This window comes from Microtus ochrogaster, chromosome 5 (genome assembly GCF_000317375.1).
Source record: "Microtus ochrogaster isolate Prairie Vole_2 chromosome 5, MicOch1.0, whole genome shotgun sequence".
In the NCBI taxonomy this organism is placed as follows: Eukaryota; Metazoa; Chordata; class Mammalia; order Rodentia; family Cricetidae; genus Microtus; species Microtus ochrogaster.
Window position 1 is genome coordinate 92,117,289 of NC_022012.1, and position 21,569 is coordinate 92,138,857.

At 50.0% G+C, this 21,569-nt stretch overlaps 2 protein-coding genes across 5 annotated transcripts in view; one reads left to right on the forward strand and one right to left on the reverse strand.

Annotated features, from left to right (window-relative positions):
- The window catches only part of Wdr48 (WD repeat domain 48), a 37,603-nt gene extending 23,309 nt beyond the window's left edge, over nucleotides 1-14,294 (forward strand). For all 3 annotated transcript variants that reach the window (XM_005348103.3, XM_026779585.1, XM_026779584.1), the window contains exons 10-19: nucleotides 419-521; nucleotides 1,554-1,651; nucleotides 3,897-4,004; nucleotides 4,281-4,377; nucleotides 5,889-5,984; nucleotides 7,298-7,403; nucleotides 8,122-8,209; nucleotides 10,243-10,319; nucleotides 11,682-11,871; nucleotides 12,448-14,294. In XM_005348103.3, coding sequence (XP_005348160.1) covers nucleotides 419-521; nucleotides 1,554-1,651; nucleotides 3,897-4,004; nucleotides 4,281-4,377; nucleotides 5,889-5,984; nucleotides 7,298-7,403; nucleotides 8,122-8,209; nucleotides 10,243-10,319; nucleotides 11,682-11,871; nucleotides 12,448-12,543 — 1,059 coding nt within the window. In that variant the 3' untranslated portion in view covers nucleotides 12,544-14,294. The remainder of the gene's footprint in view (nucleotides 1-418; nucleotides 522-1,553; nucleotides 1,652-3,896; nucleotides 4,005-4,280; nucleotides 4,378-5,888; nucleotides 5,985-7,297; nucleotides 7,404-8,121; nucleotides 8,210-10,242; nucleotides 10,320-11,681; nucleotides 11,872-12,447) is intronic.
- Nucleotides 14,295-14,330: 36 nt separating this feature from the next.
- The window catches only part of Gorasp1 (golgi reassembly stacking protein 1), an 11,824-nt gene continuing 4,585 nt past the window's right edge, over nucleotides 14,331-21,569 (reverse strand). Inside the window, exons 2-9 of one of the 2 annotated variants that reach the window (XM_026779586.1) lie at nucleotides 20,767-20,847; nucleotides 20,170-20,373; nucleotides 17,601-17,687; nucleotides 17,340-17,470; nucleotides 16,903-17,116; nucleotides 16,221-16,359; nucleotides 15,716-15,868; nucleotides 14,331-15,551 (exon numbers count right to left, since the gene is read on the reverse strand). In XM_026779586.1, the coding sequence (XP_026635387.1) occupies nucleotides 15,334-15,551; nucleotides 15,716-15,868; nucleotides 16,221-16,359; nucleotides 16,903-17,116; nucleotides 17,340-17,470; nucleotides 17,601-17,687; nucleotides 20,170-20,373; nucleotides 20,767-20,847 (1,227 nt within the window). In that variant the 3' untranslated portion in view covers nucleotides 14,331-15,333. Of the gene's footprint in view, nucleotides 15,552-15,715; nucleotides 15,869-16,220; nucleotides 16,372-16,902; nucleotides 17,117-17,339; nucleotides 17,471-17,600; nucleotides 17,688-20,169; nucleotides 20,374-20,766; nucleotides 20,848-21,569 lie in introns of both variants that reach the window. The other variant, XM_005348100.3, reaches the window with a different exon arrangement.

The window sequence follows — 21,569 nt, forward strand, 5'->3', positions numbered from 1 at the left end:
TGTGGCACATGTGGCTGAGAGTGTACATCTGGTCTAAAAGTTGAAGACAGAGAGAGTGGGCCTAGTGTGGGCTTCGGAAGCTTCAAGGCCCACCCCCCGTGACACTTAGACTGAAACAAAGCCACACTTCCTAATTCTTCTTAAAGAGTTCCACTAACTGAGGACCCTGCGTTCAAATACATGAGCATATGGAAAACATTCTCATTCAGACCAGCACAGGGACCTTGGGTTTTGTTTTTGTTTTCATTGTCTTTTTTCCTCATTACTGTTTGGCCCTGTGGTTCCCTGCTGTGATGGTGTGCTCTGATCATTGTGACCCCTGAGCGCTTGCTGCTTCTGTGGCTCTCAGTCTCCTCGCTGACTCAGAGTGACAAGCTGGAGAGCATAAAATGATGACATGATAATTTTGTTCCTTTAGACACTGAAGGGAATTCATAATTTCCGAGCCTCTGGTGATTATGACAACGACTGTACAAATCCCATAACCCCCCTCTGCACACAGCCCGACCAGGTTATTAAAGGTAAGAAGACCACAGCAGCACACACTTGTGATGAGGTAGAGTCAAGAGAGGTGGAAATAAAGGCACTGCATTTCTGTGACTGCAGTGCTGCTGGGGACGTGTGCTTAGGATGAGAAAAGCGGGGGCGGGGGGGGTGTTAAGGATATTTTTAATTTATTCTTTGACAGTTTCATACACATGTACCATCTATCTTCATCCTATCCATTCCCAGGTCATCTCTCCTGCTCGCTGGACACTACCTCAGCACATTCCCATGCAAGATTTCTTTAGTCACCTCCTGGTCCCATAAGTGCCACCCATGTGCACAGGGGTGTAGTTGTGAATTTTTTTTTTGAGTGATGTCTAGAATAGTGCAGATCAGGGGTTTCTGTGGGGCTTCAGTACTTGTGTGTGCACTGAGGAGATCTGGCCTCCCTCTGCCACCTTCCCAGACTCAGTGATGGCTTTGTGTGTTTGATCTGTGTGAGTGACAGCTGTGGTGTTCTGCCTGTGTTTGCCACAGCGTCTTTAGTTCTGACTGCTGCAAACAGAGCATGACAAGTTTTGTGTTCAGAATACCCAAGAGCTTCATGCCATGTTCTCAAGTTTGTCTCTTCCCCTGTAGTACAGTAGCCGTGTAAAATACCTCTCGTCTTGTCTTTCAGCACAGCACACCAGACAGTCAGATGTGAGCCTCAAATTCTATGCTTTGGCTAGCTGAGAAAAAAAAATGTCTATGTAATGTTAGCTCCAGGGTTAGCCTCCTACAGCTCTTCCCACTAGATAAGAATGGGTAGAAACTGGGCAGAAGGACTGAAGGAGACGACGGAAAGAAGCGAGAGCACATGCCAGGCTGGCACGCTGACCAGTACTTGCTGCTCATGCCTGACGGCTTGAATTCTCTCCTCAGAGCCCAAGTAAAGATGGAGGAGGAGAACCAGCTCCAGAGTTGGCACCTGACCACATACATGTGTACCTTCTACATGCATTCTAAGGATGAGTAGAAAGGCATTGGTTTTTTCTTTCACCAATTGTTCTTTTTTCTTTCTTTAGGTGGCGCTAGTATCATTCAATGTCACATCCTTAATGATAAGAGACATATATTAACCAAAGATACAAATAACAACGTGGCATATTGGGACGTGTTGAAGGTAAGCGTCTTTGAGATTGCTGGTTATGGGACCATGCATTCCCCCTAGTTTTCCTTATTTGTACATGACAATCAAGATTTATTTGGGGTGGATACTTTAGATATATAGCATGGTGTGGTAGTTTACATTTTTAAGCACCTAAACCATTTCCCTGGTTGCTATATTATGAATTGTTTAAAAAAAAAAAAGGCTGCCTTACTTTAAAAGGGTCCACCAGAGTTCTTGTTCTTTGTGCTATTGGCATTTCAGGCTGCATAATTCATTGACTGTAGGGATGGGTGTTCTGTCCTGCCCTTTCTTTCACAAGGGGCCCCATGTAACTGAGCAGATCCAGAGAAGCCTCAATCACTCATCGGCAAAACTGCTCGATTCTTCCGTGGAACCTAACCTCACCCCGGTGCAACCCTAGGTCATGCTGCCCTTCACTGACTATTTCCATGGCACCCGAGAGTCTTGTCAGAACAGCATCTCTGTAAAGTTGAACTACTGGTTTTCTGTGTGTGGCCTCAGTTGCCCACTCTTGGTCTGGTTACCTGCTCTCAGCAGAAACCTACTGTCTGAATGAGATCTAGTTCTGCTTGGGTGGAGCTCTGAGCTAGTGTGAACAGCTTCCCATGTCCAGATAATGAACCTTGAAAGGTCTGAAGTCACATGATCTGGTATCCTAAACCTAAGGAGGTAAAGAAGACAAGGAAGCCTGGGGACATGGCAGAATAGGCAGGGCTGTGTTCTAGTCTGTAGCCAGTGGCCAGTCACATGATCTGCTGGACTTTATCCCCAAAATGGCTTTTACCCATTTCCTAGTGATGTCAAGTGCATATTTCAGAACCCTGCAACACAGAGCTCAGCGCACAGGAACCATTCTGCTGCAGCGAAATGGGTGGGAAAGAGGATGGGAAGAAAGAAAGTGGAGAGTGTGAAGGAGAAAGGCCTGTGTCCTCGGGTCTGCTGTGGGTGGAGTGCTAGAGGGAGAAGGGGACAGAATGGTGTGAGCTATCGTGGGCAGACAGCGTGCAGTCCTCAGGGCACTTAGATAGAACAACACAGCAATCCCAGCACTCGGGAGGTAGGAGCAGGCAGAGCTCTGAGTTTCAGGACAGCCAGGACTACACAGAAAAACCTTGACATGGAGGGGAAAACAACAACAAAAGCTCCACAGGTTCCCAGGAAGGAAGGGCTAGAACACACCCAGAAGAGAACCTTTTTCTTGCACTGGGAGAAAGATAGAAGGTTTTCTGTCCACGCTTGCCTGTGCACTCACGTGCTCTTCCAGATAGCAGGGATGGTCCGTTGTGCTGCAGACTTTATGTGGTGGAGGTATGACGGGCAGTGTATCCTGTGTGTTCTCCGTGTGGGCATTATTGTAGCTCAAATGAAGTCAAGAGCCTGTGATGACTGCATCTGAATGGAGCCAGGACTTGGGTTTCCAGAGAGGAAAGGAGATGGTCTGGGGGTGGGGTGCTGGCCTGCATCAAGGAGTGTGTGTGCAGTGCAGTAAATGACAGACTTCTGGGAAATTGACGTTCCCGGGGCTTGAGTATGTTGCCGTGGTGTGAGCTCTCCCTAGGTCATTGGGAGGAGCAGTGGGATGTGGGAGAGTCCACGTCTGCCTGCCCGTGAGGAGCCAGCTGCAGCACTGGGTGAATGTGAAGGCAGTTTAGTATTAGCAGAATTAAGTTACAGCCCCACCCCCTAGAAGATTGTTTTCATTTTCAAAAATTTTTTACAAAATTTAATGTGTATGAGTGTTTGCTTGCATGCATGTCTGAGTACCGTGTGTGCCTGGTACCCAGGGAGATCAGAGGGGGCACTAGATTCCCTGGACCTGGAGCAATTGGATGATTGTGAGCCAGGTGGGTGCTGGCAACTGAACCATGTTCTTTTCAAGACCAACAAGTACTCTTAACCACTGAGCCATCTCTTCAGCTCATTAGTTTAAATTTTTACTAACAGGTAGTTATTTAAAGACCTTAGAATAAAAGAAATCGGCTCCTATGGTGAGGGAGGAGTTCAAGACAGGGTTTCTCTGTGTAGCGTAGGGGCCTGTAGACCAGGTTGGCCTCCAACTCACAGAGATCCACCTGCCCTGCCTCCCGAGTGCTGGATTAAAGGTGCATCACGCTGCCCATTAACTCTGTTCTTCTTAAAGTATACTTTAGAATTATTTAAACAAGTGTAAAATCTGGAAGTGTGAAGTGTCAGTGGATCCATTACTCCATCCCGACCCTTGTGCTTCCTTGTGCAGGCGTGCAAAGTGGAAGATTTGGGCAAAGTGGACTTCGAAGACGAAATTAAGAAAAGATTTAAAATGGTGTATGTTCCAAATTGGTTCTCAGTAGATCTGAAAACAGGGGTGAGTTAGCAATCAGTATTTGTGTAATTTTGGATAACTGCAGATCCCTAGCACACCCTAACTTCTGATGGAGTTTGATGTTTTTAAGTAATGTACAATTCCTTTTCCCCCATGTTAATAAACTGTCATTGAAGCCTCTGACATTTGAGTAACGTGAGCCATAGCGGCATTGATTCCCATGGAAGCATGGCTTGATGCCTTAGTCTAGTGTGCAGATGCTGCAGGTTCAGGTGCTGCAGAAGGGAGGGTATGCACTGATGTTGTTGTCTCTGGCAGATGCTGACGATTACTCTGGATGAAAGTGACTGCTTTGCTGCCTGGGTTTCTGCAAAAGACGCTGGCTTCAGCAGTCCCGACGGCTCAGACCCAAAATGTGAGTTAAGTGTTTAGGTGGAGCTAGGCAGGGATTGCTGGCTAGTCATCTCTGTAGTGTCCCCCTTTTTTTGTTGTGGTTTGGTGTGAGGTTTTTTGTTTGTTTTTTTTTTTGTTCAATTGAGACAAGGTTTCTCTGTATAGCCCTGGCTGTCCTAGAACTCATTCTTTAGACCAGGCTGCCTTAACTTTAGAGATTAAACTGCTTCTGCCTCCCAAGTGCTGGGACTAAAAGTGTGCTCCATCACTGCCCAGTATATAGGACTGTTGAGGGAGCTGCGGGCCTACTTTTCGTCCCGCCCGGCTCCTGCACGGCTAGCTTTACACCAGAAATAACAACACACAAACTGTATTCTTTTAAACACTGCTTGGTCCATTAGCTCTAGCCCTTACTGGCTAATTCTGATATCCCGATCAACCCATCTCTAATAATCTGTGTAGCACCGGTCTTACCGGGAAAGATTCAGCATGTCTGACCTGGCGGCTTGCTTCATCTTGTCTGCCCGGGAGAGGGGAGCATGGCCTCTGAGCTCACTTCCTCTTCCTCCCAACATTCTGTTCTGTTTACTCCTCCCACCTATGTTTTAACCTATCAGGGCCAAGCAGTTTCTTTATTACTTAACCAATGATATCAACAGATTGATATATGACACTCCCACATAATAGGACGGTTATTGTATCTTCCTCAGCATTCTTTAAAAAAAAAAAAAGACTTATTTATTTATTTTGTATACAGTGTTCTGTCTGCATGTGTGCCTGCAGGCCAGAAGAGGGCACCAGATCTCATTACAGATGGTTGTGAGCCATCATGTGGTTGCTGGGAATTGAACTCAGGACCCGTGGAAGAACAATCAGTGCTCTTAACCTCTGAGCCATCTCTCCCGCCCCTTCCTCAGTTCTTGTAAGAACTTGGTGTATAGAAACCACATATGTACAGAAAAAGTATTGCCGGTGTCAGGGAGTATCTCCGTAAATAACATCATGTTATTTAGTTTTTAAGGAATAGCTGAGCCAGGCATAGTGACTCATGCCTGTGATCCCAGCACTCAGGAGGCTAAGGCAGGAGAATAGTGTGAGCTCCAGGGCAGCCTTAGCTACCGTGTAGGACCGTGTGACTTGTGAAGAACAGAGCCGTTCCCCTGCGTTGGCACCTTAGAGTGGAGGTCGGGCTGAGCCCTGCATCCGCACCCCAGCATGAAAGCACCTCCCAATCATCCCTGGACTTGGGGGTAGGAAGAAAGAAGAGAAATCGAAGGCCAGGCTGAACTCACAAAGAAAAGACAGTGCCACTGTAAAAGCCACCAGAATTGTGTGGAATGCTGTAGGCACTCAATGCCGCCCCCTCTCCCAAGAACCTGCTCTCCCTTTGGGTGTCTCCAGATGCCCTGCTCCTAGCCTGCCCTGCCTGTAGTTGGCTTCTCCAACATCATCAGATGTAACATCCGAACATCGCTCCTCTTTGTCTGAGCTTGGAGATGACACACTCTCTCCTGTTCCCCTGTTAACTTTCAGTGAACTTAGGAGGACTCCTACTACAGGCACTTCTGGAGTACTGGCCGAGAACACATGTGACTCCCATGGACGAAGAAGAAAATGAAGTCAACCACGGTTAGTGTGTATGTTCACAAAAGCAAGAGTTGCTTGGGGTCAAAGGGTACTTAACACAGTGTGCTGAAGTGTGGCGTGTATCTGTGGTGTGCCCAGTTCATTGTCTCCTTTCTGCACCAGAGTGAATATTAAGTGGACTGAGACAGCTTACAGAGATAAGACCACTGTGGGGTGTAGCTCTCACAGGTGAAAGAAACCCCATGTTTGATATTCAGAACAGAAACATGCTGTGTGGTGGTGGGGTGCACACCTTTAATCCTTGCAAAAATAAAACAGAAACATGACCAGCTCCTTCTGTGCAGGGGCAGTTAAGACTCCTGGTATGTTATTAGTTTTGATTTGGTTTGGTTTTTTTCAAGACAGGGTTTTTCTGTGTAGCTTTAGCTGTCTGGAACTCATGCTGTAGACCAGGCTGGCCTCGAACTCCCAGAGATGCCTGTGCCTCCCAAGTACTGGGATTAAAGGTATACACCACCACTGCCTGGCAAGACAACTATTTATAAATAATATTTCTATTTCCCTTCCCTTTTTTTTCTTTTCTTTCCTTTTTTTGGACAGGACTCTTGTAGTCCAGACTAGCTCACAGTTGCCATAGCTCCTCCCACCTATAGCTCCCAAGTGCTGGGATGGCAGGTGGTGCCACTGTGCTCTGGTTTACAGGGGGCTGGAGGCTGGCAAGGCACATGCGTGCAGGGCAGGCAGTGGGTCAGCTGCATTTCTCTTGTATTAAAACCCTCCAAAGGGACTCTATTTACAGTTGGTAGCATGCTGACTTCTGATCAGATCCTCTAAAATACAGTCGATATAAAATACCAAATTCTTATTTCCAGGAATTTAATGTTTGTTTTTTTACCTTTATTACTCTTTTTAATATTTAAAAAACTTTTATATGTGTATGCCATATGTGGGAATGTATGTGAAGGCCACACACAGGCATCATATCCCCTGGAGCTGCAGGGTGCTGGGAATTGAACTCAGGTCCTCTGGAAGAGCAGTCTTATCTGTGAGCCATTTTCCAGCTTCCTCCACCAATTTTTCTAACTCTAAGTAACAAGATTTTTAACTTTTAATTTTTTGACTTTTAATTTGAAATGTGTCCGTGTTTTCCTGCTAGTGTACATGTGCAGCACTGGGTGCCTAGTCCCATGGAGGACAGAGGGGCTGTGGGTCCCCTAGAACTGGAGTTACAGATGGCTGTGGGTCCTCTGGAAGAGCAGTCAGTGTTGTTAACCACTGAGCCGTGTTTACAGCCTGTTGTAATGAGTGTTCAGAAGCTGTGGTCTCAGCACTAACAGCCTGCCTGTCTTTCCTAGTGAGCGGGGAGCAGGAAAGCAGAGTCCAGAAGGGAAATGGGTATTTCCAAGTGCCCCCTCACACCCCTGTGATCTTTGGCGAAGCTGGAGGTCGCACACTGTTCAGGTATGGATGAGAAGAACCAGAGGCCTGCCTGAGAAAGACCTTGCTTGATAGTCCAACCCTTTTGCTAGGAAGTGCTGGCTCAGACGTGAGCAGTGTGTCACTAACTTGTACGAATGTCTGGAGTTGGCTTTTCCGTCTGCTTGAGATAGTTAAATGCTTGGTGCAGTGAGTGATGCGACAGAAGGGCCAAGGCAAGAGTCATAGCCCCTTCCCCTCAGATTCCTGCCTCCAGGCAGCATCTCTGGTGGTACTTCCTCTCACTCCTGACTGCCAGGCAGAGATCAGAAAGCATTACAGCAGTTCCTACCCACAGGGGACTGGACCAGACAAGACAGGCTGGGCTGCTCCTGGGAACTGTTAACTGCACTGACTCAACCTGGGCTGCCGGAGAAATCCTCTCTGGACCCCCCCCAGGAAAAGGAAAGCTGATGTGGCTCACACCCAGCACAGCTGTGGGGAGCTGGGCAACTGTCACTAGTGTCGCATAGTTGTCAGAAGTGTGGAAGATGTCTGTCCTGCCCAAGTGTAGTAACCAAACTAGAGCCCTCAATGCAGGCGAAGTCCGTGTCATGCACCATGGCACTGTCTAGGCCCTATGGTGACCCAAGTCTCCCTGCTCTATCTACTGCCACCTCTGCTGTCCTCAGTGAGCACTGTGAGGGTTCCTCCTCTGATGTCCCCTTGTCATGACACTGACTACCTGATGGATTGTGTCTAGGCTGCTCTGCCGGGATTCCGGGGGCGAGACTGAGGCGATGCTTCTCAATGAGACAGTACCACAATGGGTAATTGACATCACTGTGGATGTAAGTGTCCCCCACCCCCACTTCGCCCTCTGACTTTTCCCAGATTGTGACATTAAGGACTGTTGTAGACAGCACAGTCTTAAACTGTAGCAAAAGTCACCTGTCAAGTGGAGTCCCTCTGCTTTTCTGAAGTTCTCAAGTTGTAGATGCATCTGATAATGGTTTACATATCGATTTTTATTTGTCAGGATTCAGTTATGATGATAATATATGCTTATTCTATAACATTGGTGTTTGGGGTGCGGTGCCTCTTGCCACCCACCCTCCTCTCAGAGCCAGCACCTACTAGGAGGCTGACACAGTCTTGGCTCTTTTCTTTACCTACGTGAGCATATATTATGTGTGCATATGCAAGTGTATAGCTCATTTTATTTTGCACAAGATCTCTTACAGTGTTCTGCAACTTTTTATACTAAAAGTGTGTCTTGGACATCTGTTCATGCCTGTACTCAATGGACTATTCCCTTTCAATAACAGCACCCTATTCTTTTGTGTAAATGTAGCGTTCTTTATTTGATCAGCCCCTTATTAGTGGACTTGGGTTGTTTCCAATGTTTTCTGTTGCAAACAGTGCTGCAGTGAATGTCCTTGTACATGTATCTTTGTGTGCTTTTTAGGATAGATTCCTAGAAGTGGAATTGCTGGATCAAAGGGTATGCACATTTTAAATTCTGATAGATAATGCCAGATTGCCCTTCACAAAGGAATTTACTTCTGAGCCAAGTGTGCGAATGTCCCGTTCCCACAGCCACACAACACTGGACACTAGCTTTGCTGTACGATAGGTGAATACTGTCTGATGACTTTGATGTGGCATTTCCCTTTATTCATGGTGAGGTTAAGAGTCTTTCATATTGGCCATTTGCATCTCCCCATCTCCTGCCTGTTTGTGTTCTCTGCCGTCCCTCTAATGGGGTCATTCTCTGACTGACTTGTAGGTAGTCTTCCGTTGCATACTAACCTGACTCCTCTGTGCCTTCATTAAACTTTTACTTTGTTCAAGGTTCCTTCCCAGGTGGAAACCTAGTTTTTGTGTAATCACATTAAGTTATGACTCTGGGTTCTTCCTTGTTGTGTTAGGTATTTCCTAATCCAGGATAGGGGTGGGAGAGCCTCCTTTCTTAGGCTCTGTACCTTCTCATTGTCTTGCCTGGCTCTGTAATGTTATTTATTCTTGTGTTTGGTGTACGGTAAGGCTCTAACTGTGCCGGTGCAGCCTGTGGAGTCTCTGTCTCTGCTAATCTGGAAGCTGTGTCAGTTCGTGCACTAAATTCCTGTAGACACTGCTCAGTCTGTTTCTAGACGTCCTTACATCCTCTTGACTATTTTGTATATTCCTAAAGCCATATGAAAAGGGATTTAATCTCTTAAGGCTTTCAAAAATTTGCTTTCTACCCCAGATATACAACCCCAAGAACTTAAAGCCAATATTACACCTGTGGCCTTCTCTGTCCAAGCTTCCCATAAACTACTGCTTCCTTTGAATGTAGAACTGTTACTGACCCTGTGGCATGGCTTATGCCCTTAGAAAGATGACCAGATGATGTCAGCCATCATTTGAGAATGGGTATTTTCTTCATGGTAGACCTCTGTCTGTCAGGGGGATAGCAGGAGAGCCCCCAATGGTGACGGCCACCCATGCAGCAAGTGAAGGCTCTCGGGCTCTCTCAGAACGCTTAAGCTTCTGGTTAGACTTTTAGTCGTCAGCCCCAATGTTTTGATTTATACAGCTTTAAAATTTTAGGTTTGTTTTCCTGTAATGCCTTGTATAATAATTTTAGAAAGGCCATGCCACAAAACCTATTTTTGGCACAAATATTGCATATAATTTGTCTTAAATCTATTTTAACTATAAACTAAACATACTTGGTGATAAATTTTTCTCTTAAGGCACATTCAGTTGATAACTTACTATAGATTACGTCAAGTCATTGTAAAAGTAGCTACTTGTAAATCTTGTTTTCCTATTGACAGCATTTTAGCTTTATCAGCTAATAGAAAGTATTATACCTCTTCAACTTTTAATATTTCAGAAAAATATGCCCAAATTCAACAAAATTCCTTTCTACCTCCAACCTCATGCATCTTCAGGAGCAAAAACTTTAAAAAAGTAAGTAACTATTGCTTCCTTATCCCATTCACTGCAGATGCCTCTGTCCTTATGGTCGCTTCATAACAAGGGAGACAGGTGCTAGGTCGGAGGCTGGTTATTGTGGGGCTAGTCTCCTGCCAAAATTTAGATTAGCCCATAATGGCTGATTCGTGCCTTTGTAGTCTCAGCACTTGGAGGCAGAGGCAGGAGGCCAGCCGAGGCAATATAGTAAGCTCCAGCCCAGCCGAGACCAAGCAAGCCGTATGTGGCGGCACACACCTGTAATCCCAGCTCTTAGGAGGTGGGCAGAGGAGGATCAGTTCAAGGCCATGGGAGACTGTCTCTAAAGGACAAACCTGTGTGTAGTAGCTGCTTTTACAGATACTTAGGGAGGAAAGAGAATGGGAAAATAACCAGCTTCTGAGCAGAGTTTTCCAGGAGGTTTCTAGAAGGAATCACCAGAACACTTACAGATGGGTGGACTGCCAAAGACACAATTCCCAAGCAGAAACAGCCTCAAGATACCAAAAATGGGTATGGGGGTGCATGTTCCCGCTCGGGGTGGAGTAGGAAGACATGATTGTATGCCAGGTCGCAGAGCGTGCCATGACATACACCAGAAATTCCTGATAGGTAGATGTGGCTCCAAGAGAGGCTAACGGCAGAGAGGCTGAAATCTAGCAAGGAAGTGTGAACCATGAGCGCGTATGTGCTAGCAAGCACAACCAGCAGGACTGCTAAACTGTCACTGGATTCGCGAGCTCACACAGGAACCAGTTCCCACTGGCCAATCAAGACACTTGAGGAGTGACCATGTGTCTAAATGTTCTGTTCCATCTGTACCTCTGTCTGCGTGCACACGTGCACACACTGGATCACAAGGTGCAGACATCACTTCAAGTAGACTTAATGACTGAACCTCAGGCTCCTTGAAGAGTTTAAACCTTGCTGAGAGGTTCGATGATTGACTCATACCAGAGATAAGGGCTTAGTAAAAAGGGCTTCCAGTTGTGTAATTTACAACAAGCCAGCTGCTAGGTTTATGGTCTGGAGCAGGCTGTGGCTTAGTGTCTAGCCTGGGGTGTTTGTTGTTTGCTTCTAGTTGAAGGCACAGCAATGGGAAGTAACACTGAGCCCTGGGTAGTTAATTGGTGGGTCTACCCAGGGCTGCCCTCGCTTCAGGCAGTACTTGGAGTAAAATGCAGGTAGCCATTGTGTGTGCATGAGCCCTAGAGGACACCATAGGAACTCTGACAGCTCTCAAATGGATCAAGACCATGACTAAATACATATATTGATTTTAGATGTCTGTGTGACTTTGTTGACACAATGAAAAATAATAGTTTTCGTGATGTCAAAACATGTCATTATCTTTTCTAGAGACAGACTCTCTGCCAGTGACATGCTGCAGGTCCGGAAGGTGATGGAGCATGTCTATGAGAAGATCATCAACCTGGACAACGAGTCTCAGACCACCAGCTCTTCTAATAACGAAAAGCCAGAGCAGGAGAAGGAAGAGGATATTGCTGTGTTGGCAGAGGAAAAAATTGAACTTCTGTGCCAGGACCAGGTGAGTGGACCTGAGGAGCATAGCTTCGTCGTCTCCCTGCAGAGATAACCACAAAGCCCAATACCACGTGCTTAGATTCTTAAGCTGTTGGCCTCCAGGGGCTCTGAAGAGCCTCTCGCTCCCCGCCATGTCTCCCGGAAAAGTTCTTCAGCACACCTTAAGGAAATAGATGCACAGGAAGAGGACACAGCTTTACAGATGCCCACATCTGTAATGTGCCTGGTTAACAGAGGCAGTGGCATCTTTTTTTTTTTTTTTTAATTAAAGATTTCTGCCTCCTCCCCACCACCGAGGCAGTGGCATCTTGATTTGCAGGGTGGCATCTGTCCTGTTAAAGAGTTTGGAATGGAGGGGGGTGGAGAAAAGATGGAATCACAAGCAAGACGCACAGTGTGTCCTCAGGCAGGGCTGAGCCGGTGCTGCTGCTGGAGCGGCAGAAGCACAACTTCGGATTCCATGGATGGAAGTAGAGACAGGGCAGTGGGGAGCACACTGGGCCACCTGGCAGAGCCCCTGGTTAAGGGTGCCTTTAGCTGTTAGTGACCTTAATGTTTTCAATGCACTTTGGCTATTCAGGTTTTGGACCCAAATATGGACCTTCGAACAGTAAAGCACTTCATATGGAAGAGTGGTGGAGACCTCACGCTCCATTACCGTCAGAAGTCCACGTGAAGAGTGGGCCGTGCTCCTGGGTTATTCATCAACCTTCCTCTGTGGCCCCGAGTAGTCCTAGGAAGCCCGCCAAGCCCTACTGGGAGCAGGAGCTCCGCCGGCCGATTTGATGACGTGACTAATCGAGATGTAATATAGAAGCAGGCTCCATGCATAGGTTAAGGTGTCCCCAGGGATCAGTGCAAGGACAGACGAGCCCCAGGCACTGTCCTTCGAGATGTACAGAGAACCTGCAACAGGCCAGTGCAGACTTGGCTGACTCCTTGGAAGGACCCACCTTTGTCTCTTAGCACTTGGTAGAGAACATCAGCGGGGCCATCTGTCAGCACGTTTCAGTTTCAAACCCACGAGTTCTGCAGCTTTTCTAAGTACATTCCACTCATGCAGTACCTATGAAGGCTTTTTCCAAATTTGTCATTACAGAGAACAAAAGTTGTTTTCATCATCATGTAAGAGTTATTTCTAATGGGAACCCTCACTGCTTGCTGCGCAGTTCAAGAGCCAGCCCATTTCAGGAGAGATGGCCACGAAATACCGAATCTCAGCTCTGCTGAGTGGTAGGAAGACCTGCCACTCCAAGGCTAGGGCACAGTACTCGGACTTGCAGGCAGTGGCCTGTGTAGTGAAGTACTGCCCCGTCGTCACCTGGCCGCACGACAGCACAAGCAGCTGTGCCGCTCTTTCTCCTCCAGCGCCCGGTCTTCCTCACAGACAGAGCCAGCAGGAGCCACAGCTTCCTGCCCTGGATGAGCAGCACGACGCGGTCAAACTAAGGCCATGCTGAAGTTTCCGTTTCATGTGAATGCTACCTAGAGTTTATGTTATTAGAGTAAAGAGATCTCATAGTGAGTTGGTTTGATATTTATATCGTGGTCCATGTTTGTTTTTCCAGTTTTATACGCGGGCTTTTGTTATACCTGTGTCCAGATCTTTCCTCTGTCTTTCTAACAATCAAAAGCTTTCGTAGACTCACTGAATCTTGTACAGAGTATTAACTTACTGGGGATAAACACGTCAACTCTGGATTCTCCCCAAGGCCATTCTCATTCAGACAAATCAATGGTCCCACCCTCCCTACTCCAGAAGACAGCCTTGAACAAAGCCAGAAGCACAAGTGCCTTCAGGGGCAGTTTATTCCAGTCCAGTGGCCTCCTTACCACGTGGCCTGTCCCCCACAGGAGCAGGGACTGGGGAGGGCTGGCTTTTCTACATCCTCACCGGTTCTGCTGGGGGCAGCTGATGGGTCCAGGTCCGTTCCTTACAAATTGAGGCATCGATCCGCACAACTGCAGAATGGGGTCCCCTTACTGCTAACTGTGGAGCACAGACATGCCATGGCCTCCACACCTTCAAGTGAGCAAAGACATTTCCCAGGCATTAAAATGTTCTCCCTCAGAGCAACTGACAGCTTTTTTACTGAAGTCCTTTTTGTCTGTGTTAGAACAGTGCACTCGGGGTGTGTGTTTTTAGTGATGGTCATGAACTAAAGCAAGGGATGGGGTGGGGTGCTGGCCCTCAGCACTGTTTGCAGGAAGGGCCTCTGCACTAAGGGTTCTACTGGTTATGGCCCAGCAGTGAGCGGCGGGCAGCTGTGCCCCTGTGGTGGATTTTACCTCCCAGCATGGTTGTACTTTCTTTTCCCCTCTAGTCAAAATAAGTAATAAGTTTCCAGAAAATTGGACAGTCTGCAATGCCGGAAGGGTCAGAGTCTGTATTTCAGGTTGTATAGAATAAAGCTTTAGTTAAAACACTTCGGTGTCTTACACGGTTATTTTCCACTTGTCGTTTTCCTGCACAGCAGACTACGGGGAAAGAAAACACCCTCAGCATCCATCTTAACCTGCTCATGGGGTCTCTCGGGGAACAGAATTTTTCAGTTAGGGCAACCAGGGGTCAGAGTGCCTAGCTACAGAGCTAAAGTGAGCTGGCCCCAGAGCAGCCTTGTGGTGGAGGCCCTGTTGTGTGCCCACATTCCTGGCACTCACCAAGAGGCCCTGGGATGCCTCCCTCATAGACCTGGCTATAAATATATTCCTAGTGCCCATCTGGGACCTGGGCCGGCGCTTCTGAGCACAGTGAGTGCCCTGTACATAAGAGTTACATGCGGTCTGTGGACACAGATGGGCAGGAGACTGCAGCTGCAGAGGGCATGCCTGGCACCACCTGTAGAAAGCCAGCAGAGCCCACAACCTCCCCCAGCCTTGGCCTCTAAACTCAAGGCACCTAGAGTTTTCGGGACAGTTTCCCTCATACTAAGGACAGACAGAAGGCCTGTACCCACTCTCTAGCAAAGAGGTAGAGGGGTTTCTGATGAGGAGCCATCAGACCTGACTGAATACCTTCTGCATTCAGGCAGTTGTCTGTATGAGGGGCCTGGTAGGAGGGGTCACGGGACACCACAGCTAGAGTGTGCCCTCCTGTGGGGAGGGGAAGGTGTCACTAGCACAGGTGGTGCCCTGAGAAGAAAGTGGCCAAGTATACACCTCTCTCCTCCAGCATAAAGATTAGAATGGGAAGGGAGGACCCTGGGACTTGGAACCCCACCTCAGTACAGGGGGGGCTGCTGGAAGACATAGCCTCTCGTCCCTCGTTTTCACACTCATTCAAGATCGGGCCCTGCTGCCTCTCCTTACCCATGAGGCTTCAATGCTGTTGCTCCCAGCTTCCCTGCCCCTTCAGTCAAGGACCATGTACTGGGTTAAAGGTGGGACCCTAGGAGACCGCAGCAAAGCCCATGCCTCTGGGAGCTACACAGACAAGCTAAGCAACACCAAAGGTCACGGACCCTTCTCACAGCCCAGGCTGCGGTTCTGGGGTGACCCCCTCAGTCTCTGTGTGTGCTGGCTCTTCAGTCTGTGCCTCCAGCAGCTCTGCAGACAGCCCATCTGGTGAGGATGCAGAGATGAGTCCATCAGGGAGAGTCAGCTGGGGCAGGTGGTCCTGGGTCTGGGCACCGGGACTGTCCGGGAAGGAGATCTCAAACTCGGAACCTGACCACGTGGCTTCCCCTGAAACAGAGTAGGGCCAAGGAGGCCTAAGCTCAGTGGTCACTCCCCTGCACTCAGGCTGTGGTGGAGGTTAGACAGCATGTGAACCCCTAACCCGCCTTCGAATCTCAGGGCAGCCTTTCCCAAACCCAGGGTTTCTCGGGGCGTCACTGAAGGTCACTCACCACCCCGCTCGTGCGAACTGCTACTGGAACCCATGTCCTCTGGTCCCGAGGCTGAGAGAGCTGTGGAGGTCAGCACTATGGAGGACGACAGGCTGGGGCACACACTGGTATTGCTGCTGTCCAGGAGAGACATCCCTGACACATCCAGGAAGCCTGGGGAAGAGAGCAGCTCAGTTCTCTGCTCACATAAAACCCCAACTATTGGAAATCTGGGAGCTTGTCTCCCCCTGCCATGTTCCTAACTTGCCTTTGGCCCTACCAATACCCTCCACCAAACCCTATGGAGGCTGTCTCTGAGGGACAAAAAAGAGTTGAACATCATGGGGTAGACCATGGCAATGGGCCCAGACCCTTCTCTGCTTCTATCCATCTACCCTTGACGACACAGGTTAGCAGGTTCTGAGGAAAGCCAGGGCACTGCTACACGAGTGTAACCCTGAGCCTGCAGCCCACTTCAGCACCAGGGCTCCAGCTGCCTCAGTCTCCCCTGGAGCCTGTCCCATACCTGGGTCCATGACCCGCTGCACTGGAGGTGGAGGCTGAAGAGGGATCTCCATGGAACGTGGGCATCCCCCAAAGTCAGCAGCACCATGGCTAGGACTCTCAGGACCAAGGAGCTGCCCTTCCGTGAAGCCACTGGGGACCTGTGTCAGGGCCTAGAGATGCCAGGAAGGAAGAAAGTGGGAGTCAAGACAGTACCAATAAAGATTCAGTATAGAAACAGGTGTCCAGCCTGACTGCGGCCCACCCCGGCACTCTATGAGTGGTGGGGTCAGGCCAGATCCTCCCTGCAACAGACACACTGAGAAAGGTTTCTGACACTCTGGGGGGTATCCACAAATACCTGGGAATACTCCCTGAGCCTCACTTGAATCCAGCTACACATGGGGACCATGCATCCTAACGTGTTCTCCACTGGCCGGGCCGTCCCTCCCTCACTGCAGCACAAGGTTCTGTCCATTTCAGGGTCTCAATTTCCCACTCAAAAAATGACCACCAGTGCCTTGTCTCTACTCCCAGGGCAACTGAGTCAGAAGTGTGTTTCCCTGAACCCAAGCAGAGCCTCTCTGCTTCTACTGCATACCGGGGCAGATGGGCCTCCTCCAGGCACAAGAAGCTCACAGGCCCATGAGGAGGCTTCCCCAGAAATTCCTCCCATCCCTACCATGACAGGTCTCCCCACATACCTCCATATAGTCACTGTGCCTGGAACCCAACTCTGGGCTGGAAGAATCTTGAAGGATGGGCCACGGTGGCGGCGCACCAAGAGGCATGTCACTAGGTTGTGGAGTGTTAGCTGCTGGAGTACCAGACGGGGAGGTCCCGCCTGGCTTCTTGTAGTGGCCGGAGGGCTGTGTTGGGATTCGGTGTAGATACCCATAACCGATACCACACCCCAGACTATGGAAGGCCAGAGACATTCAATCAGGGTTGTCCACAACACAGCCCTCCCTACCTATACCACCCCCACCCACAACCATGACTGAGCAAGGACACTCCTGGGCAGGGATGAACCTCAGGACTCTGGGTTACAGTTCCGTCTCCTCCAAGAGATGCAAGAAGCCCAAGCCCACTGGGCCAGCCCACCCATCTAGCCCTGTAGCCCCGTGACCCCAGGAAGTACCTGCCCTCTCCACCCCAGGCTGCATTGGGAGTCACAGTCACCTCCCGGCAAGAGTCGGACTCAGAATTATACACCATCAGCTTCAGGGGCTTCCCCTCATGGGACTCAATGAGTGAAAAGAAGTCTTCAGACTAGGAGAAACACAGTGTCTGAGGGCTGCTCCCAGCGCTGGCCTGGAAGCCTCAAATGAGACACCTATGCACAACACATCTGTCCACGACCCTTCAGGGGGCCTGGAAACAGACGGCACGGGTTCCTTACCTCCTGCAGAATCTGGTCAGAGCCAACCACATAGTCTGTGTAGGGACACAGGCCAGCCAGGGCAGCAGGTGAAGAGGGCTCCACATCCTGAGGTAAGAAAGAAAAACTAAGACTCACGGCTGAGCCAAGAGAAGAGGCAGGGGGCTGTCTCTCTAGGAAGAAGGACCCTTGTCCTCTGTTGCCAAGCACAGCCTCAAGAGAGACTTCCTTCTTACAGGGCCCACTTCTCTGCCTCCCCCAGGTTTACAGTCTAGCCAGCAGAGGGCAGCACCTGCCTGCAGTCCAAATCTGACCTGCGGCTCCACTGCCTGGGAAAATGCTACCAAGCCAGCCACAGAAGAAAGCCAGGGGCGAGGGAGTTGGTTTGTGGGTGGAGTGTAAGCATGAGCTCCGGGGTTTGAAGGGAGGAACCCATCTCAAATGGTACTGCGTGAGAGAAAAGGTGCCGGTGTGACACCGGGCTGCCACAGCAGGTAAAGTATGTGCCACAAAGCCTGGCACCCTGAGCTCAGCTGCCTTGTTGCCCATGTTGCAGACAGAGGCTAGAAACATGAGGACTAAGAAAGTGGCTCCTTCCTTCCTCCTAGGAGAGTTCCACTGGAGCTCGGGTGTCCAGCCCATGGCCTATGGCCACATGCGGCCCAGGACAGCTATTAGGGGGTGGGGGGTGGAGCCATCAGTAAATCACTGGCTTCACCTGAGTTCAAGCCCTAGCTAGCATCCAGGTGGTCTGCGCCAGGGCTAGGGAGGTGGCGACAGGCAGAGCCCAGGGATTCACAGGCCAGGAGTGTGGTCCAGCTGCTGAGCTCAGGCCAATGTGAGAGACACTGCCTCAAAGGAGGTGAACAAGATTCCCAGGGATGAACCCAAGATTGTCTTTCTGCCTCCACGTGCACTCACAAATGAGCATGTACATATCCATGTGCATATACATCCATATATATCCATATATATATAGGATTGGCTAGCGAGCCAGTTTAGTGCAGAGAATGTCAAACTGGACCTGAGTTCCGCCCCCAGGAGCCTACGTGGTGGAAGGAGTGTTGTCCTGACCTCCACGTGTACCAGGGCACACATGTGCCCACTTGTACCCACACAAAATAAATGTAACTATTTGTGAATGAAAACAAAGCACTAGGGGACTGGAGAGATGGCTCAGAGGTTAAGAGCATTGCCTGCTCTTCCAAAGGTCCTGAGTTCAATTCCCAGCAACCACATGGTGGCTCACAACCATCTATAATGGGGTCTAGTGCCCTCTTCTGGCCTGCAGGCATACACACAATGTTATATACATGATTGATAGCTAGATAGATAGCTAGATAGCTAGATAGATAGATAGATAGATAGATAGATAGATAGATAGATAGATAGATAGATATTTTTTTTAAAAAAAAAGCACTAATTATGAGCTGTTTTGTAACCAGGCTGTGGTTTGTTAGCGTGAGCTTCGTAGACAACAAAAGCACACTCGAACACCACAAAAGGAAGAGGTGCGCTTCCAAAACCCACACGAAAAGCTGGGCACCCCTGAACACGTCACCCAAGCCAGAGGAGGCCCCACTGCTCCTAAGGAGTGCTCGGGTGGCTGCTTTACCGGCCCATTTCCTACACAGCTGTCTTTGCAGTCAGACTGCAAAGATGCCCCAGAGAAATCGTGGGAGGCAGCTAGAACCCCAACCAGCAAACCTTCAAACCTCCCTCCGCCAACCCAGGAGACTGAGCATCGGAGAACTCGGGTGCCACCGAAGCACACAGGTGCCAGGTGTGCGTGTGTGTCTGTCACCGAACGCTAACATCTGGGGCGGCTGTTACTGAGGTTGGTTCACGTGGCTGCTATACAGCAACAGGTCACAGAAACTACCATGTGGTCTGTCCCTATCTACCTGGAGCAACCATCAATACTGTGGACAGCTTCTGGCAGCTCATTCTGCCCCACCCTTCAAAAGAAACCATGGCGTGGGGCTGCACAGACAGCTCAGAGGTTAAGGGCACTGGCTGCTCTGGCAGGGGACCCAAGTTTGATTCCCAGGACCCACATGGCAGCTCACAACCAGTGGTAATTCCAACCCCAGGGGACCAAAGGTCCTCTTCTGACTTCCAGGGGCACTGCACACACATGGCGCATAGATGACAGATAATACATGCAGACAAAACGCCCATATACACAAAATAATAAAACAAAATTTAAAAGAAAGAAACTAAGGTACAGAGTTAAGAATGCCCAAAGGTGCTAGGTGTGGTGGCGGCGCACACTTAATCTGGCACTCGGGCGAGAAAGGCTGATTGATGGGTCTGTGCAGTTTGTGGCCAGCCCGGTCGATACATTCCAGGCCAGTGAGGGTTACAAAGTGAGACCCTGTCCCAAAACAACAAAATGGAACAGGAATGCCCAAGGTCACACAGCTAACAGAAGCAATGTTCATCTGTCCTCTGGGGACAGGGACACTGGGGCAAAGCCATATCCCAGGTTTTTGCTCTGCCCTCTGCTCCCTGCCCCACCCGCCGGCCCTGGCCAGCCGGCCCCTGCATGCCCCCGCCCTACCCAGTCCCACGCCCTGCCGGTACTCACCAGCACATGCCACACGTGCTCGCTGGCCCTGCGGAAGCTGCAGAAGCGCACGCTGGCTCCCAGCAGGCCCTGGCCACCCCACATGTTGCTGGGCACCACCTCCACCTCGCGCACCTTCATGGTCTTCATGTTGAAGACCTCCAGCTTCACCGGCTTCTCCACATTGGCCTTCAGCAGGGCCTTCAGTGTGTCGTTCTCCTTGTTCTGCATGGGCCAGGAGGGGCTGGCTCAGTCTGAGGCTGCCCACCCCTCCACACAGGTCAGGGCGTGGAGGGCCTGTGTGAGGGCATGCTCGAACAATACTGGGTCCAGCTGCATGGGCTAGGTAGGATTGGGCCTGCAGCCACTGTGGCCATGACTGTCACTACCCAGCTCCAGGCACCCCAAGTCCTACCAAGCCTCATTCCCTAAGCCTGCCAGGAAGCACAACAAAGCAAGCAAAAGGCCTCTTAGGCCCATGTCCAAAGGCCTTGCATGCCTTGAAAGGCCGCCTTCTTAGGGCTGGTGGCTACCTCCAGAAGTCCCTCTGGCCCTTGACCACCCACGACGAAGCAGGCTGGGCATCCCGTGGGGATAGGGAGAAGCGGGGACCCTCACCAGCCTCGAGTGCCCAATGGTGATGATGAAGTCGAAGTAGGGTTCCAGGCCTGCCTGCTGGGCCGGCGAGTTCTCCTGTACCTGTCACAGGGCAGAAGCAAGTTATGGCCCCGCCCAGACTCACGCAGATTCCAGAAGCCCTGCTCCAGGGAAAAGAACTCAGGCATGCATAACTTCTCTGGCCATTGCCAAGGTTCCCCTCAGCTCCCGCTCACTACCTCCTCAGACACAAGATTCCTCTGAGGAAAATGACCTCTCCTGACTGTGACATACAGATGATTCCAGAAAAGACTCCCACTGCCCTGGACACCAGGGAATACGGCCCCTCACCCAAAATCTGGGCTGCAGCTGGCCAGGAGGTCAGGGGGTTTGGCCAGGAGAGCCCAGACATGCAGGAGAAATGCTGTCAGGCCCTGCTGGTCCTAAGTGGCCAGCCTCGCCCCTGTCCAGCAGGCAAGGACGACAGCCTGACAGGGAAGGAAGGAAGGAAGGAAAGAAGGAGGGAGGGAGGGAGGGAGGGAGGGAGGGAGGGAGAAAGGAAGGAAAGCAGATCCCAGGCGCGGACCGGACAGGATCGGCTTCTACATGAGTTCAGCTCCAGGAGTTCCCCACCCCTTTGGGTGCCCCCTGCCCATCTCCACTACCAGCTCACTAAAGATCAGCCAGTACAGCCAGCTCCCCATCTCAAGCTGTCCCCGGCCACACAACAAGCACCCTCACAGTGCCTTGCTCAATGCAGCCTTTGTCCCCAGGTCCTGAATCCTAAAGATGCACCAAGGCCATTGGCTCCAGCCTGTTGCTAG